The 17,723-nt window shown below is 39.1% G+C and overlaps 2 protein-coding genes across 2 annotated transcripts; one reads left to right on the plus strand and one right to left on the minus strand.

Annotated features, from left to right (window-relative positions):
* The first annotated feature begins 401 nt into the window (after window positions 1-401).
* On the plus strand, window positions 402-3,269 carry LOC143847033 (putative leucine-rich repeat receptor-like protein kinase At1g68400). Its single transcript, XM_077355699.1, has 2 exons — window positions 402-1,692; window positions 2,461-3,269. Exons 1-2 carry the CDS (start codon window positions 480-482, stop codon window positions 3,093-3,095), a joined length of 1,848 nt encoding a protein of 615 aa, XP_077211814.1. The 5' UTR covers window positions 402-479; the 3' UTR covers window positions 3,096-3,269.
* A 4,578-nt stretch (window positions 3,270-7,847) lies between these two features.
* LOC143846136 (uncharacterized) lies at window positions 7,848-13,228 on the minus strand. The gene is made up of 2 exons (XM_077354557.1): window positions 13,073-13,228; window positions 7,848-8,350 (listed from the first exon to the last, which is right to left on the minus strand). Exon 2 carries the CDS (start codon window positions 8,337-8,339, stop codon window positions 8,145-8,147), a length of 195 nt encoding a protein of 64 aa, XP_077210672.1. The 5' UTR covers window positions 8,340-8,350; window positions 13,073-13,228; the 3' UTR covers window positions 7,848-8,144.
* Between the last annotated feature and the right edge of the window lie 4,495 nt (window positions 13,229-17,723).

Raw genomic sequence — 17,723 nt, forward strand, 5'->3', positions numbered from 1 at the left:
ACCCTTGGATCTATAGAAAATGATATTTGGGGACCAACCTATTTACGTTGCTGCCGAACAAATGAACGGTTTGGATCATCCTATGAAGAGGGCCATAAGTTCAATGCCAAAGGAAAACACACTTTTGGATGGTTTACGAATTTTTGGGCGATATGATAACCAAACATACTCCGATTAGATAGACGGTTCAGATCAGTCATAGGTGGGACCCACTGAGCAGTGATGGGAGCGTATTTACGCATCTCCAATTAAATCACCACCTCCGTCCCCGTATTTACCATTTATGCCACACCCTTCACGCGTACAAATACGCTCCCAGAACACGTTACTTTCACCCCCTTCAATGCTCCTCTGTCTTCCAACGGATACTATGTCTCATTAGTCCTCACTCCTCACCCAACTGACAATACATATAAATACAGTGTATACACTCTATATTCCCCTATTTTTCCTCTCGCCAAGAGAGAACATACACAGAGATGGAACTTCCCTTTACTTCCCTCGTCTTCTTCCTACTCTTTACTCTCTCCACTCTCTCCCTCTCCCACTCTTCAGATTCTGACACTTTGCTTCAATTCAAATCGTTATCAGACTCTTCAAACTCTCTCTCATCATGGAACGACTCCTCCACACTCTGCTCCGGCTCATGGCTCGGAATCACGTGCCAAAACGGCCGAGTCACGCATCTAATCCTCCAAAACCTAAACCTCAACGGCCCAATCGAAACCCTAACTCGTCTCGACCAGCTCCGAGTACTCAGCCTTAACTCGAACAAACTCACCTCCTCTTTTTCCCTCGATTTCTCCCCTTGGAAAAACATGAAACGCCTCTACCTCTCTCAAAACTCCCTCGCCGGAAATTTCCCCGCCGGAATTTCCCATCTCCACCGTCTCCGGCGGCTCGATCTCTCCCACAACCAATTCTCCGGCCAAATCCCCTACCTGAGTCAACTCACTCACTTGCTTACCCTTCGACTCGAGCTGAATTCCTTCACCGGAACCCTACCGTATCTCCCTCCCACGATAACCGATTTCAATGTCTCCGGCAACAATCTCGCCGGAAAAATCCCAAATGCCCTCTCTCTATTCCTCCCCTCTTCATTTGCCGGCAACAAAAACCTCTGCGGGAAACCAATTCCGGGCAACTGCTCTACTAAAACAGTGAACGGAGATCCATTGCCGATTCAGATTTCCCGGCGAGGGAGAAAACTGAGCAGAAGGGCAGTAATGGTAATTATCTTTGCAGACATGGCTATTCTGTCGGTAATTATTGGAATTTTCTTATTCTGTTTTTGCGGGAAAAGGAAAGAGAGAATACAAAGGGGGGCGAAAAAGGAGGAAGGGGTGGGGGTTAATAAAATTAGGGAGAGGGAGAAAGGGGAAGAGATGGTGTTTTTTGAAGGGTGTGAGGGTTTTAGGAAAGTTGAGGATTTGCTTAAAGCTTCGGCAGAGATGTTGGGGAAAGGGATAGTGGGGACCACTTATAAGGCGGTAATGGAAGGAGGAGGGAAAGTGGTGGTGGTAAAGAGAGTGAGAGATAAGAGGAAGAAAGAGATTGAATGTTTGATGAGAGAGATTGGAGGGTTTAGGCATGAGAATGTTGTTAGTCTTAGAGCTTACTATTCTTCCAGAGATGAGATGTTACTGGTTTACGATTTTCTCTCCAATGGTAGCCTGCATTTGCTTCTCCACGGTTGGTATTTTTTAATTTTATTTTTTACTTAAGTTACTGATATTTGCACTACCCTGAATGAGTCCTTGTTGGATTAAGGGCCTAGATCATCCGATCAAGGTGTTCTTAACGGTATTTGGCCAGATTGATTTCTCAAAGTCCCTTCCTTGTTCTGCTAAGCAAATTTACCTTTACCTCCTTTACATGTAAGACTAACTGAGACGGGTGTCGTGCATAATTTTAAGGGTGCCAATGTGGCTGTGTCAGCCTCCTTTTGGAGATCCTTCATTTGTTTTTCCCCAATAAACTTGTTCATGTTTTGATAATGTCACTCCTCACTTTACCTACTACTTTTCCCATTTGCTATTGAGAGTTGTACCAGCCTTTCAAATGCAGATTAGGAGAGTGCAAAGTGCAACGATTGAAGCGCCATTATCAAAACAGGGGCGTGTAGATATCAGTTCCTTAATGTAAAATGTAATTAATTTGCAAAATTGATTTCAGCACTCCCTTATCTCAATAATGGCACTCTATTCTCTACAATTTTCTACTAAGCTTGACGTTAACATTCCTACTATGATCTCAACAGTCAAGAGCCTAGCATAAAACTGGTTTATAAAGTATGGAATGGCATTATAAAAAGAAAGGGTGCGGATATCATTTCCATCTGATTGTCTCTTTAGAGACTCCAAGTCAAGTAGTCAACTCGAACCCTTAATTGAAGGAACCGAGTCAACCCGTCAAGTAAGTTTACCAACCAACTTAACTAACCCCATTTGCATTTTACAGGGAACCGTGGTCCAGGAAGAACTCCCATAGACTGGACCACAAGGCTAAAATTCGCCTCAGGTGCTGCCAAAGGCCTCACATTTCTCCATGAATCCTGCAAATCCAAGCTCTCCCATGGACATCTCTCGTCCTCCAACGTCTTAATCGATCAAAATGGCAATGCCCGCATATCTGATTTCGCCCTCCACCACCTCCTCCCTCTATCACTACCATTACCTAACACTCAAAAGCTCTCTCAAAAGAACGATGTCTATAGCTTCGGAATAATTCTACTGGAAATTCTGACCGGAAAAATGTCCGGCGAGGACGGGACCAATCTCGCCGAGTGGGTCCGGAGGGCGGTGCGAGACGAATCAATGGTGGAGGTTTTCGATTTGGAGCTGTTGAGATTTAAGGAGATGGAGGAGGAGATGATTGGTTTGTTGCAGGTGGCCTTGCTTTGTTTGAATCCAACGGCTAGAGAACGTCCAAAGATGAGGGTGGTGCATAGGATGATAGATGATATAAGAGCGAGGAGGGGAGGGGGAGGAGGAAGAAGAGGTGATGATGGGGCCCACTCTTCCCTTGTTAATGATCTCTCCTCAGATTCTTCTCCTGCTCTTTCAGTAGATACACCCACCTTCACTAGCAGCTGATTGCCTTGGTCTCCCTTGTGTTTGTCTGTTATTGTTTGTTTTTTTATGTGGTTATTATTATGTTTTTTTTGTATATTTGTTTTTTTAGGATTTTTTTAGGAAATGTTATTTTCACCCCTATTTTTTCTTTTATTTGAATGTTAGACGAGCAATCCATTGTTATTACTAGCTCTATTTCTGTCCAACTTTCCATTGATTTTTTGAAGTAGTGAACAAACTGTTTGAAAAATCGCTGTGCAAATCTGTAATTTAGGATTCAAGATTACCTTGTAACCTTTTGATCTCGCCTTTTGATCTCGCAACTTTGGAATAAGAAAATCGTCAGTAGCTATTTTCTGCAAGAATTAAATGTAAGCAAATAAACAAAGTCGTTAGATCACTTATCGAGTTGAGGCACGAAGGATCTTCACTGTCCTTAAGACAAATCTCGCCCCCACTATGACGAATCAACGGTGCAAATGGGCTTCACAGCCTATGTCTCCAGAATACAACAACTGTTGCTCCAGGGGTGTGCACTCATGCAGCCCGGATGCCTATCAAACTCGCTTATATGTGCCAGAAAGCCTTGATCAGATAATCTTGGGGAAAACCAGAAATTCCAGAAACAGAAAAAGATGTAGAGAAGAAAGAGAATCAGGAAGGTTTTTCCGCTAAGAATTCCTTTCTGTTATCTGTAAATCCGGTTTTATAGAAAAACAAGAGGCACGTATTAGTAAAACGTCACACCATCTAATGCGTGAGAGACGTTTCCTAAACGGCCACTAAACCACGTCGATATGGAATCTTAAACGGTAACAAAGAGTTTAAACAAAAATTAAAGAATATTTTAAACCTTTAAAAGAAAAAGAGAAACATTAAACAAACGAAAAGAAAAATCGTTGGGCCCAGGCGCGCGGCTGGCCGAGCCAAGCTGGGCCGGGTGGCGCGCGTGTGTGGTAAGACCAAAAGCCCGCCGGACCCAAGTGGGCAATCCTTGCGCGTAGAATCCCCATGACCTCTTGCTCATTCACAAGGCTAAGAGAGTGAAAGTATATATATATGGCCACTCTCATCCTCTCACACTTCCCATCTAGGACTAAAGTTTTCTCATGACTTTAGTCCTTTTGGAGGGAAGCCCAAATAATTTAAATGAGAAGCCCAAAAGCATAAAGCAAGTCCCAAAGAAGGACAAATATATAATGACTAAAAACACTTCATTGTAAGTTTGAATTACAAAAAGACTTTTTCACATAAAAAGTCAACACAATCACAATTCATAAACCCTAAATACCAAACCTTAAACCCTATACAATCCTCTGTTATTTCTTTTAGTTGTCATGGGATCGGCTTTCTTTTCTTGAGAGAAAATGCCATCCATCCATGTACTACTCTCACTCAAGCACGCTTAACTTCAGAGTTTTGATCTTATCCCATACATTTGTGTTGGTTTGATCGCACTCCAGGGGATCTGCTTTCTTGTTGACAAATGAATTATAAGAAGCAAATCTCCTAAAATGAGGTTCTCTACTTGCATCTCTAATGCCAACCAAATTCGTTGACGGAGTGCAATGAATTTCTCATAATTCTTAGTTCTAATTCTTTAAAAAAATATTAAATGCTATTAAGAAATTATGATGTAGTGTGAAACAACCAATTACTCCCAAAGCTTAAGTTGTTGGAGTTGGTGTTATTTAATCACTTATACTTCAACACTCCACCTCACACGTGGGTCCTCTTTTGTTTTTAAAGGTGGTCGTACATGTGTTACATGTGGCACATGTGGCTCTTTTGGGTTGGCCAGGATTTTTAATATCAAGTAGTTGTTGGGTTTTGAACACAAGACCTGTAGTGAGGCAATAGCAATAGCTCTGATTCCACGTGAACAAACCAATTACTCCAAAAGCTTAAGCTGTTAAGAGCTGGTGATATCTAATCACTTCTACACATAGAACACCTCCAAAACCAGCCACACCTGGATGGCCTTAATCGGATCTATCAAAATTAAGTCTGATCAAATCCTGATCGTGATTGAGATAAGATTTTAGGAGTTGGGGGAGGATGGTTCTATCACTTTAATTATAAGGATAACATGGGGCATGGGCTTTGAAACTTGAACTAAATATGGTTTGTGGTTCCATCGTTTTAATTATAAGGACAACACCTGGGGCACGGGCTATGAAATTCGACATGAATATGTAAACCACTTTTTCACTGAATAGAGTACCTTTATCACTGAATACTGATTAAAGTTTGAGAAATCAATTACATTGAAAGGTCTTTGAAGATTGTCTTGAAATTATAATAGGAATCAAAATTGTGAAAGAAGTAAAGTTCTTTATGAATTATAATATCCATTTAAAAGACAAAGGGGGTGTTCTCTTTTCGTTTAAGTGAAGCATCACTAGCTAAAAGGTAATCTGGCCCCACTTCCTCATTGTTTACATGATCCTATAAGTTGATTCGAACGGCAGCAACCATAAGGCTGGTCAGATGCCGTTCAAAATACTTCGATCGGACTGTCCTGGGCCCTTGATCCATCCAGCACAGAGCAAAAGCCTCTATCAAAACATGAGACGTAAAATGGTGAGCCCCACCCCATTCATTGGTTTGAGTGGAGTTGGTGGGACCAGCCCCAATCAAAATATTGTATCAAATGTTGGGCCCCATTCATGGGTGTAAAATGGTGGGCCCTACCATATCAAAACATGAGTTGTAAAATGGTGGGTCTGGTCTGTAAAGGGACTCACTTATCAAAACATGTGTTGTAAGTGAAGAAAAATTAACCATAATGGGAAAGAAAATGAATGACCATTCCTAATTTTTCTAATTACAAACAATTTGAAGATAAAATAGATGCATTTGAATTCTTATAGCCAAACTCCTTGATCTCAATCAGTAAATTAGAAATTTCTATTCGATCCAGTTAAAACTAATCCAAATGATCAAACTATTAGAAATAAATCCATTACTGACCGAAACATGGTTAGTATATATTATAGATGGGATGTCCGTTTGGACTAGGATCATGCGCGATGCGGGTCGCTCAAGATGTTCTACAAGATCAATGGTCCTGATCTCACACAAAGGCCTAGCTATACCTCTTGCATTGGGGTTGAACCTTAGGCCAGGCTCAACCCTATTTCAACTCGAGACGGGATGGGAAGAGCCAAATTTAATTTCGAGTTTGATTAGGGTTGGCAAACCCTATTATAATTTATTTTCAATTTTTTGTTTAATATTTTATTTTGGCAGTTTCCTTAACAAAATAATAGATTTTTGTAGTAGGTAAGCCAACTTGAACACACAATCTCGTGGTTGCAACACAGAGTAACTTCCAACTGAAATATAGACCTGGGGAGAAAGAAAAATAAGGGAAGCAACACGAGGACTTTCTAGAAGATTTAACAAAATAATATCTAAAATAGAAAGAAAAGCCATAGACACGTAGTGCAGTCTAATTAGATTTGAAATCCATGTCCTGTCTTCAATACCACGTTTTGAGACCCAAGTAGAACTCACCCTTAAAAGTGAGTTCTTATAAGCTCTCCAAATCCATCCATTCTTTACAACCGAATGTGTTTAAAAACTCCTTGACTTGACAAAGAACACCCCCGAGTCGACTCCTTTTTGCCTTGGCCGCATTCCGCGTTGTAGCTTTCCTCACACACCGCCTCTCCTCAAAGCCATCTTTATCTTGCATCTTTTTGCCTCTTTTTTCCACCATGATTTTTTTTTTTCATGATAAATCGGTGTCTCAAAGTGGGGATGAGGGTGAAGTGGCTAAAAATCAAATCAGGAACAAGAAACTAATGTCTCCAAGTGATGAGAAATGGCTAAAAAAAATATCCTGGAAAAAAAAAATATTTCATGAAAAAAAAAAATCCTGGCTGCCAGACTGGCCTAGGTAAACAAATATTCCATGAAATATTTTTTCATGGTTGCCAAACATGCCTAAAAGGAAACTCACCAAAAGATACAGCAGTTGACCAGCTTTATGTTGAAACAGTTATGATAGATGCATCTAAAAAAAATTTGAAGTCAGAGAGAACTGGAACGAACACTGAGGTCTTAAGGAGAAGAAGAGTCTTTTGGAAAGAAAACAACTAAGAACGGAAACAAGAGAGGAATGGCGAACCTGAGTGTGCAGTGCAGAATCCACAGAACAACCTAAGAGGGGAGTTTCAGAAAGAGGAGGGATACAGTCTTAAACTTAAGTAATCACTATAAAGAAAAAACATTTTTTTTTCATCTACAGATGATTTCTTCTCTTTTTCTAACAGCCTCGTCACGAGATCGTGTATGGGGATTATCATGATCAGGGTTCTTGTAGTATCTTCCTTTTTTAAGTTTTACAACATTATATATTACATAATGTTAGATCATAAGTTAAAATTTTCTAACTTATAGCTAGACTTGTATATATCATACATCCTTTTGGTATCATACACCCTTCTCAATATTTAGAACTCATATATTGACATGTAAAACGGACTTTACTGTTGGTTCTGTCAATCTCAGAGTCTCAGATGAATAGCACAGATAATCTTTCACAGTTTTACATAGAAGGTGACCGTAACATACATAGGATTCGGCTTCAGCCCATTTAGTAACATAAACTGTGGTCCGACAACATCAAATGCTCCCCTATTTGAGTAAGGCTGGAAAGGGCGGGTTTATTTCATATGATATAAAGAGTGAAGGTCCTTAGGTGCGTGAATTAGATCAGCATGAGTTTGTACAGGACACCAATTTTTCACCAAAATGACAAATTCATACACAAAATAAAGAGCAGTCAATCTTGAAATTCAACATCGAAAAAGTTGTTGAGGCAACCTGGTGTAGTCAGTCAGTCTCATAGTAATTTATCATTTTTTTTTATAAAGGTGACTTTATTAACTCAAAAAAGCATACAAATGGTGGAGGGACAAGGTGTAATTTACCAGTTTACACTATACAGATCACAACAAGGTGTAATAGGAACAAAGCATAGTATATACCTCCTCACCATTTTTTTTTTTTGAATGGTAATATGCCTCCTCACCATATGATTGCAACTTTGGAAGATAACTCTTAACTCGGTTTAGAACCGTCGTTCGCTTCCCGTTTGGTTCCTGAAATAGCTGCAGCTGCAGCAGCCGTCATTGCTGCAGCTGCGGCGCCCACCTTCACACCGCCTGCGGCCTTCATTACAGTAGCCACCTTTGCAAATGCAGCTATCCCACCCACAAGCATAGCTCTCAATGCCACTGTTGGTTTTATCTCCATTTTCCAGGTACCTGTGACCACCAATTTTATATGAGAACTTGTTTTATCATAAGAACTTGGTTCATTTGCCTTACAGAAATATAGGCCATTCCATAGGAATGAAATTCAAGGTAAGACACCCACTGTATTCAATGTTGTCTCCAATGGAAAGCTAAAAGTATACATTTGCAATCCCAGAAACCAAGACTCAATTAATAGTATAGATGAAATGGAAAAAATCTACAAACTGGAAATGGCTATCAGGGTGTCATAGAGAATTGCATGTCATTAAAACATTTGAATAAAAATTCAAGGAATGAGAACATTAACTTCAATTTTTAGAAAGTCCGCCGTAAAGTAGGTCAACAAATCAAAGTGGAGAATAGATATTCAAATCTTGGTTCGAATAAGGTAGCATACACAATCGCAACAAGATACATTTTGTCTTGGATACTTCATTATGACATGGCACACAAAGCCAGGAATACATTTACAAACCACGTTCCAAAGAAAGATGCTTGTGACACCTTTAAAGAAAAGTTTTTTTTTTTTTTTTTTTGAAAAAACCTAAAACTAAAGATTTACAAAATGCCTAAAACTAAAGATTTACAAAATGCCTAAAACCTACCAATTTTGAAAGCCAGGACAAATCTTTCCAACTAAAATATCCAAGACTCCCTTATTTACAAAAAAATACCCCTTTCCTCATTTAGGAAAATATCCATAACCATTCTTCCCCAAAAGCCCTTCCTATCAGACCATAATATCCTGTCCTCAACTCGTGACCAAATATCACCATCAGACTTGATATTCACCACCAAAATCATCACCAACAGAGAGACTTTCCCAACATCCCTAGCCCAGCACAGCAACTCCTTTTCCGGTTGTAGGTTGTAGATATCTTTCCTCACATCGATCATATACTGTCCATATAGATTTTTTTCAACTCTTGAAAGATCCTCACTAGTCAGATTCCTCCCATTTGCCCTCTATAAATATCAGTGCTGAAGAAAAGTTTGGCGTCAAGGAAAGCCCTGCAAAGGGCCCTGTTCGTTTAGATTGTGACAACCGGTTGTGAGGCACAAACCTATTAGTGGCCCCAAAATTACGTTTAATTTTGAGTCCAATAATCAGTTTGGGGCCCACAATCGGCTCTCAAAATCTTAAACGAGCAGGACCAAAACCGTTGATTTCACAAGAATTTATTTTTCATCCTTCTTCTATCATGTTTTCAATACTAACACAGCAACAAACTCTATTGACATCCCCTTTGATCTTCTCACAAGGTCTTGATGACCACCTTATGCCCCTTCTTCACAACCCATACTTGTACGAGTTTGCCACGTCAACTGCTAGCCATCATCCAAGAAGCAACAAAGACAGGATAAATCAGTCTCGTCGATTCTATTGTTTGACCGAGTTTCCACAATGAAAGGGGGTCTCCAATATATTTTTTTCTTTTGATAGGTAATTAGAACATTATTAAGAGCTAAAAGTAAACAAATCCCCAAGACCAAGGTAGTCAGAGTACAAGGAAGTAAGCAAGAAAGACAAATAGAAACTGTGCTACAATGAAACATAAACAAAGAAGAAGAAATAAATGACCCTAGGGGGTGAAGGAAATCAAAAAGCTCCAGGCAAAGCCTAGAAACTCCTGAGTGTTGGCGGACCTCCGTACATGTTGAAAACAAACCCTTTGCCCTTCAACACGCTCATGAATTTCTTCGATCGCGTCAGAAAATCACCACGGGTAAGGGGTTCTATTACTAAGCCACCGGATCACATTAATGCTTCGTTTGGTTGCACAAAAGCTCGGCAGCCGTCGGAATTTGATATGGATTTGGCATGCCATTCCATGTTTGGTTGCCAAAATAGAATTGGACTCCCTTGGATGTCTCCCATGTAATAATTACTTGTGTGATGATGTGGATTCCTTGTCCCCTCTAAAAGCAAATCCTTCCAAAAATAAAGAATTTTGGTTGAATTTTCTAGGGAATGATGCTCTCTTTCTCTCTCTTCCCTCTCTCTTTCTTCTATCCCTATATTGGTAATGACACCCCTACTTATTCTCCAACTTTCAAGGATATGCCGTGCAACCAAACACATGAGCTTGTTCCATCTAAGGCTTGAGGTTGATCATTTGGATAGCATTCTAACAACGGATGTTAGAATACTCCGTCTCATTCAAAAATTTTAAATTTATTTTGAGGGCTGCCAAGAAGATAGGAGGTTGCTAATAATCCTCCCTTGTGTGCACATTAATAGGACTTGTTTATGATATAGCATCGTTTGAAGCAATCCTAAAACAAGCATGTCTTTGTATCATTTTCCATTTTAAACATGTACCCTCGGCAGCATGTGCACAATCACGATGTAATCCAACTGGCTTAGTGGGCCTAAAAGTCCTCCTCTTCAAATGAGAAGAGTAGAAAGAAGAGTGCCATTAGAGATTAGAACACATTATTAGGGTTGTTGGGCACAGAGACAAGAATTTAGGGTTGTTAGAAGACCGCGTAACCCTCTAAAAATCAGTTGGAAGCAGTGGAAGGAAGAAGCTTCGAAGGAAATGGCACAATCAGTTGGAAGGAAGAAGCCTATGCAAATATCTTAATAGCAGGGACAAGGGTACCTCAAAATATTAACACGGGTTAGTTTGAGTCTTTCCGTCAGGTTAAATTGACAGACCGTCAAAGGAGGGGTCTACCTTATACAAATTGTAACCACAGGGGGTGTCGTTGATGACTTTGAAAACCTAGGGTTATCGTTGAATGTGTCAAAAAGTTGAGGGGGTGTATCCGTATTTTTTCCATATTATTTAATTAATCTAGTCTTTGGCTCAAATTCAAATTATATGTTTGATTCCTTGTTGCCACGGTGGGAAGTGAGTGCAAGAAGCAATGTGGGAAGCGAAAGCAGGAAGTGAGGGGTTTAGAAAAAAGAAAAGGTGGGAAGCGAAAAGCTAAGTAAAAAGCAAATGAGTGGGAAACGTCATTGAAAGTCAACATGAAACATGTAAAAAGCCTCATTGGAGGCGAACAAGAACTTAGAAAGAGTAGGATTGTAGTACGTTAGGGAGGAATGGTTAATATAGGTAAGGATTGAATAAGACTTTGTGACTAATTAGAATTTCAAGTTTTAGGAATTTACATCTTCGCATGATTTATTCATGTATAAGTATATTTTATGATACGTTTTTTGGAAAAAGATCCACAAAATTTTTATTTGAATCTTAAGGTGAGTTTTCAAGTAAATGTTTTTTAAATATACTCCTTCAGCATTATCAAAATAAGAATATATATTTATGGAAAGAATTAATCAATGAAATAAAAAGCATATGTTGGGATTTAATCCTAGCCTTAGATGGCTTGTACAATAATCAATGGCCAGGATCATTAGTGATAAGATAAATCCAAACCTAACCGTTTTGAGAAAACAGATTTCGTGGGTTTTTTTTTTTTTGAGACGGTAAAAAGAGAATATATTAAGAGGCGAACCGAGCTGGTTCAAAACACATTACAGATTTCGTGGGTTTTTTAAAAGTGAAAACGTGAACGAGAGTTGAGGAGGAGAACGTGTAGGGTAGTTTGTGCGATGTAGAGCCCCCCCATACTCTCCCAATCCTCTATAAGAGAGATCCTCAAGGTCTCCTGCTTGCACACCAAGATTTGCATCATCCCTCTTTTGTTATCCACGTCGAAAGATTGATTGAAGCCAGTTCCCATCACTGACTTTGGTGGAGCAAGGAGAAACTAAGAGGAGGGACTTTTTCTGCAATTTCTTAAGTTCCAAATCACCATCAATGGCTACCGGTGAGTTATTTTTCCCGAATTCCCGTTTACATTCTAAACCATGGAAATTAACATGTTTTCTTCAAAGTTTATCGCCAAAGAAAGAAGATTATCAGCATAGTCTTAATTAAGAGGAACCATGCAAGAAGCTTATGGAAAGTGCGCTTCCACTAAGCGAGAAGAACTCAGCTTCCAAACGAGTTTCTATAGAAGCGAGTTTCCAGAGAAGCGAACTTCCCATTCATCAAGGAAATATCTAGTAAATATGGTTTGATTATTGCATATTAAGACCCTAAGATCTCTAATCCGAAATCTCTTACTGGAAAGATCTTAATATAAGTCCCTATTCGATCCAACCAAAGAGTTCATATCATATATTTGAGTATCTTATACATCAGGAAACAACCTTAAATGTTTAACAACTAATCATCATAGCACGCTACTCACATTTTAAATCTGATTCTTAATGTGCTTTGTATTATTCATAAACTGTGACATGTTCTTTCTTTACAATGCTCCTTGAAACTAGACTATAAGACAGACATTCAAAGCTAAAAACAAGAAATACCCATCATATGAGAAATTACAGAATTGGGTGATCCTTATTAATGAAATAACAAGAAGATACATGACATAAATAGATGCAAGAAGTAGTGGAGATCAAAATTGACAAAATACATTAGCAGTATCATAAGAGCACTACACACAATATCACAGAAATGGGTGCCCTTGATTAGTGAAATTCGTGTTTTGCTTCAAAAGGTTTGATTATTGTATGCATATTATGGGGTTGATTTTATGGAACTATAATCTGAAATTGAAGGTAGGTTTTAGGAATACAAAGAGAAATTAATGAATGATGGAAGCAATGAGGAAAAAGAAAAAGGAGAAATAGATGCGAATGAAATGTAAAAGAGAGGGAAATGCGTGATTTTATAAACGGTAGAAAGTTGAATCGAATCAAACCTTAGATATGGAAGAGGTCTCTGTTTTTGGGTTGGAAGGAAAAGAAAGAAATTAGGGTTTTCGAAGTTTTCTAGGGCTTGGTAAAAAGGTCCAGCTTCATTTCTAGAGTGATACTGTGCACGTAAATGGGCCTCTTTCTGGACCCAATTGGGCTCGGATTTAGTTTGGGCCCACAAAATTACAGCAGGCAGGATATCCATACCGACTGATACTTTGACTCGAATCCCTTGGATATCATCAACATAATACGTATATAGGCCTCTTTCCATAACAAATTGGGCCCGAATTTAGATAGAGCCCACAAAATTGCAGCAGATAGGATATCCATACCGTCTGATCAATTGAAGGAATCCATTGGATATGATATGAGCGGCCTCAGCCATCAACATAGCACCTATATGGGCCTCTTTCCGTACCCAGTTGGGCCCGAATTGATATAGGGATGACAAAATCACAGATACGATGTTGCATTACTGATTGATAAACTGGGCCTGGTGTAGGCCCATGTTAAGACAGGATCTCAGCCGCAAGATCAAAACCTAGGGAAAAAAACTATGCTTATAATTTTCTCAACAATTGGGTTTTTTAATCACTGTTAAGGGCAAGGATTATCTGATTATTTTAGGGTTTTGGGCTTTGACTTTGTTTGGAAGAATGAATACGCCACTGTTGGGCTGAAGCCCAGCCAATTACAATGTACGCCCACGGACCGCACATTGCAATCCCTAGTTAGGTGGGCTGCCTTGGATCCTCTTTCTACAACTTTGCTTAATTTTTCTTAGTAGCAGATGTTTGAATAATTCATTTATAGGCTCTTGAAGGAATTCCTATGCAGAATAACTACTGTTTCACAGTCAATAGGCTGAGGCCTGACATGGGTGTTAATAGTTGGGCCATCTTCTTCTACCACTCCGCTGCCCATGGGCCATGATGGCGGCATTTGAAACTGTTAGGTTGAAACTAGGGCTGCAACTCAAGCCGGGTTTTACCCGACCCACATCGACCCAACCCGAAAATAGCCTAGGTTGGGTTCAGGTTTCATGGGTTTCGGGTCGAGCCGGGTTGAGCATTCAAAAGCCCGCATGAATCTCGGGTCGAGCCGGGTTTGAAGGGGCCCGACCCGAGTTACATAAGTTATAGTATGTACATTTTTTTTCTATTGTTAGTTAAAAGTTAAAAGTGAAAACCCACACACCCACTGTTATTGTATGTGAGTGTAATTTCTGCTTCTATGAGTTGAGTTGATTCAAGTGTTTGATTCAGCATTATTTGATTGTAATTACAAAATTGTTTGATTCAAGTGTAATGTGAGTGTAATTACAGCATTGTTTGATTCAAGTGTGATGTGAGTGTAATTTCTGCTTCTATGAGTTGAGTTACCTTGCCAAACAAGAATTTTCCTTAAAAAATTGCGTCAACATGAAAAAACCCGACCCGACCCGAGATTTATCATGGGTAAGGCCGGGTTTGGGAATCGTGGGTTTTTCGAAAAAAAACCCGACCTGAGATATTTCTCGGGTAGGGTTGGGTTCTCCAAAACCTGACCCGGCCGACCCGAGTTGCAGCCCTAGTTGAGACAAGAAGTAAAAATGACATTGCCATAAATTGACAAGGTGAAATTTCCATTTCTTCATCAGAAAATATCTTTAGCATTCATCCAATGGGCCTTCAATTGTGGCGCAGCGCATCTATTTGACTGAGTCCAAATAGCTATCTTCTACCAGCTCATTAATGGGCCTAAGTCAACTAGGAATTTATCCAGTGAAAGTCATGTGGGTCCAGTGGAGACTGTGAAGTCTGTATTCAAGATAATTGAAAGTCCATATAGATCAGTACAGGGCCTCATGTAAAGAAAATCGAAACAAATAAATAAGTAGAATAACCCATATACCAAATGAAAATTTTCAAACTTGAAAAGGACTTTCCTGACTCTGGAAGTATGAGTGGCAAAGGAATTGATCGAGAAAGGTTGTAGGAGAAATGGCAAATAAGACAAAAAAGGGCAATTGCACAGGGAGAATGAAGCTTCCCAACATGCAGAAATAGTTGAATTGGCTTCTTGTTTTGCATGCCCTTAGCCCTCCAAAGCTTACTTTCTTATGTGGGCCCTAATACAAGTGATGGGTGCAACTTCCAGTTTTTTAGGTTAATCATGTTAAAGAAAAGCCAGTTAGAGTGGATCTCGTGCTAAAATATATGCTAAGGATGAATCTAATCAATCTAGAAGGGCAGGGCACCATTTAATTCATAATACCTCCCAATATGTCAAATGAAGTGGGCCCGCTTCTCATCAACATAGAATCTTGATCAGACAGCCATTAATTAAAGAAATCTATCTTGGGCCCACAAATTTATTCATCGGTGGTATCCTAGCCGTCGAATCTGATAACTCTTAATATTCAATGCCCTTGACTGTGCATGAAATCATGGACCATTTGTCGTGGGGCCCATCTATTGGTGGGGACCCCACATGTGTACGCATATGAAGACTTTGTTGGCACCCAAAGTAGATAAAATCATCCCCATAAGATTATCCTAACCCTCCGATCTGTAGAAATTTCTACATGATTCCATATATGCCACTACAGATCGATGGGTTAGAAGAAACTTAGGATCTTCCTATAGAGGTTAATTTTGGGACAGCCAAATTTACACTGTGGTCCAACAAATGAATGGTTTGGATGATCAAATTATTTGCATTGCACTATATATTGGGCCCACTGCAGATCGATGGGTTAGAAACATTGTTATATGAAAGTGAAGTTAGTAGCTTTCCATTTCACACACGTTCGTTTAAGATGCTTACTAGTCTTATATGACCGGGTGCAATTCATAAATGTAGCCATATCTAAGGGGAGGTATTTTCCATAATTTATTATTCCTTGTGCGCAAACATAATTCATGCCCTTTATGCCCTTTCCATAATGATCGGAACTTTCCATATATGAAAGTGAAGTTGGTAGTTTTCCATTTCACACATGTTTGTTTAAGATGCTTACTAGTCTTATATGACCGGGTGCAATTCATAACTGTAGCCATATCTAATGGGAGGAACTTAGTACTTTTCCATTTCACACATGGCCCTTTATGGCTTTATAACTAAATTTCTATTAGGGTCCTAGAGGTAGGGGGGGTGTTATAAAAAATTTATGCATATTTTTCACTTAATAATGAACATAAAATTTGTTTTAAGCACATTTTGCACTGAAAGAAATGGAGCCTTAGGCAAAAGTTGCGAGCCCAGAGGCCAAAAATTGGGTTTAAAATTTCTAAGGCTTAATGTAAGTGATGATTTTTTTTACAAAAGTTAAAAAATCAAGAATGTAAGTGATGATTCATTCATTCAACATCATATTTAACTAACCTAGATTATTCATAATGCATTCAAGTGAGGTGATCATCTTGTACAGACCCGTTACTAAGCCGTATTTTTTAGGTTTTTTAAATGAAACCGGGTCGGAGTCTTTTTTAAATTTAAAAAATGAAATTGCAATAAAATAAATGTATAGTTTTACTAAATTAGAGAGCACTAATGAAGACTTTTTCTTTCTTCTTCCTAAAACTGACACGGTGAGACCTGTTCTCATTAAAAATGACATGAAAATAAGGTTTCTCGTTCATTGCCTCCATTGAGATGAGCAGTCCAAAAAGAAAAGATATTATATATAAGAGCAATTCTAGACTGAAGGGAGCCCTTGCAAAAAGGGGTGAAAGGGCTCTCCTATTAGCTACACATCACTATCATGCATTAATAACGGCTGAAAAGTCAAACATGATGGTGCTTTCACCCTTGTTTTGCGAGGGCTCCCTTCAGTTTAGACTTCCTCATATAATAATATAGGGAATTACTATCCATAGGCCTTGCTTTGATAATTAAAACGTCATTTAAGTATATAATTAGCATCCAGTCTGTGAGTGTCAAACCCAAGTCTCAGACTATTTTATTTCCATCAACAAAAACATTGATTACAATAACAAGAAAGAGAAACAATAACAAGAAAAAAAGGGTAACAAAATCATTCATCTATGGTTCTCTTAACATAAAAAAAGGGTAACTAATCCTTGATGACTAGGAAATCTTTCTCTTTCCGCCTTTTCAATCTATGAACATAAAAAAGGAATTCTTCTCTGCAGCCTTCCTTTCCCCTGGTCAATATAGCCGACATGAAAACTCCGTACTTCATGGTAAGAGGCCTAAGATCTGACCTGCTCATCATCTTCGATCTTTATCAATGGCCCTGGTCATCGCATCCTTGAACGACTGCTCGTCCCATTCTCTCGTCTACAACAAAAGTAATAGCACGCCACATATCACTTTCCAATCATTTTCAAATCAAATTAGACTTGCGTTTTCTTTCTTCGGTCATAAAAAATCATGCCTAAGAAAAAAAAAATTTCCTTACTTCAGTCGTTAATTTGACAAATATTTGGATATGGGTAGCCAAATAGCCAAATATTCTGCAATAAAAAAGCAGTTTTTCGAACTTCAGCTTTGAAAAATTACCGGTAGAAAGCAACCAAGTTTGGCAACTTTGCACTATTCAATCTTCCAGATAAAATACAAGGGAAGTGATACATTCGCCCCATTTTGTTACTTGGGACTAGGGGTGGCAAAATTGGCCGAACCGAAAATTCGGTTTTGTTTGGTTAA

The sequence above is a fragment of the Tasmannia lanceolata genome, unplaced genomic scaffold, assembly GCF_043159265.1.
Source record: "Tasmannia lanceolata isolate RefF3 unplaced genomic scaffold, GAP_Taslan_0.1 ptg000015l, whole genome shotgun sequence".
Classification (NCBI taxonomy): Eukaryota; Viridiplantae; Streptophyta; class Magnoliopsida; order Canellales; family Winteraceae; genus Tasmannia; species Tasmannia lanceolata.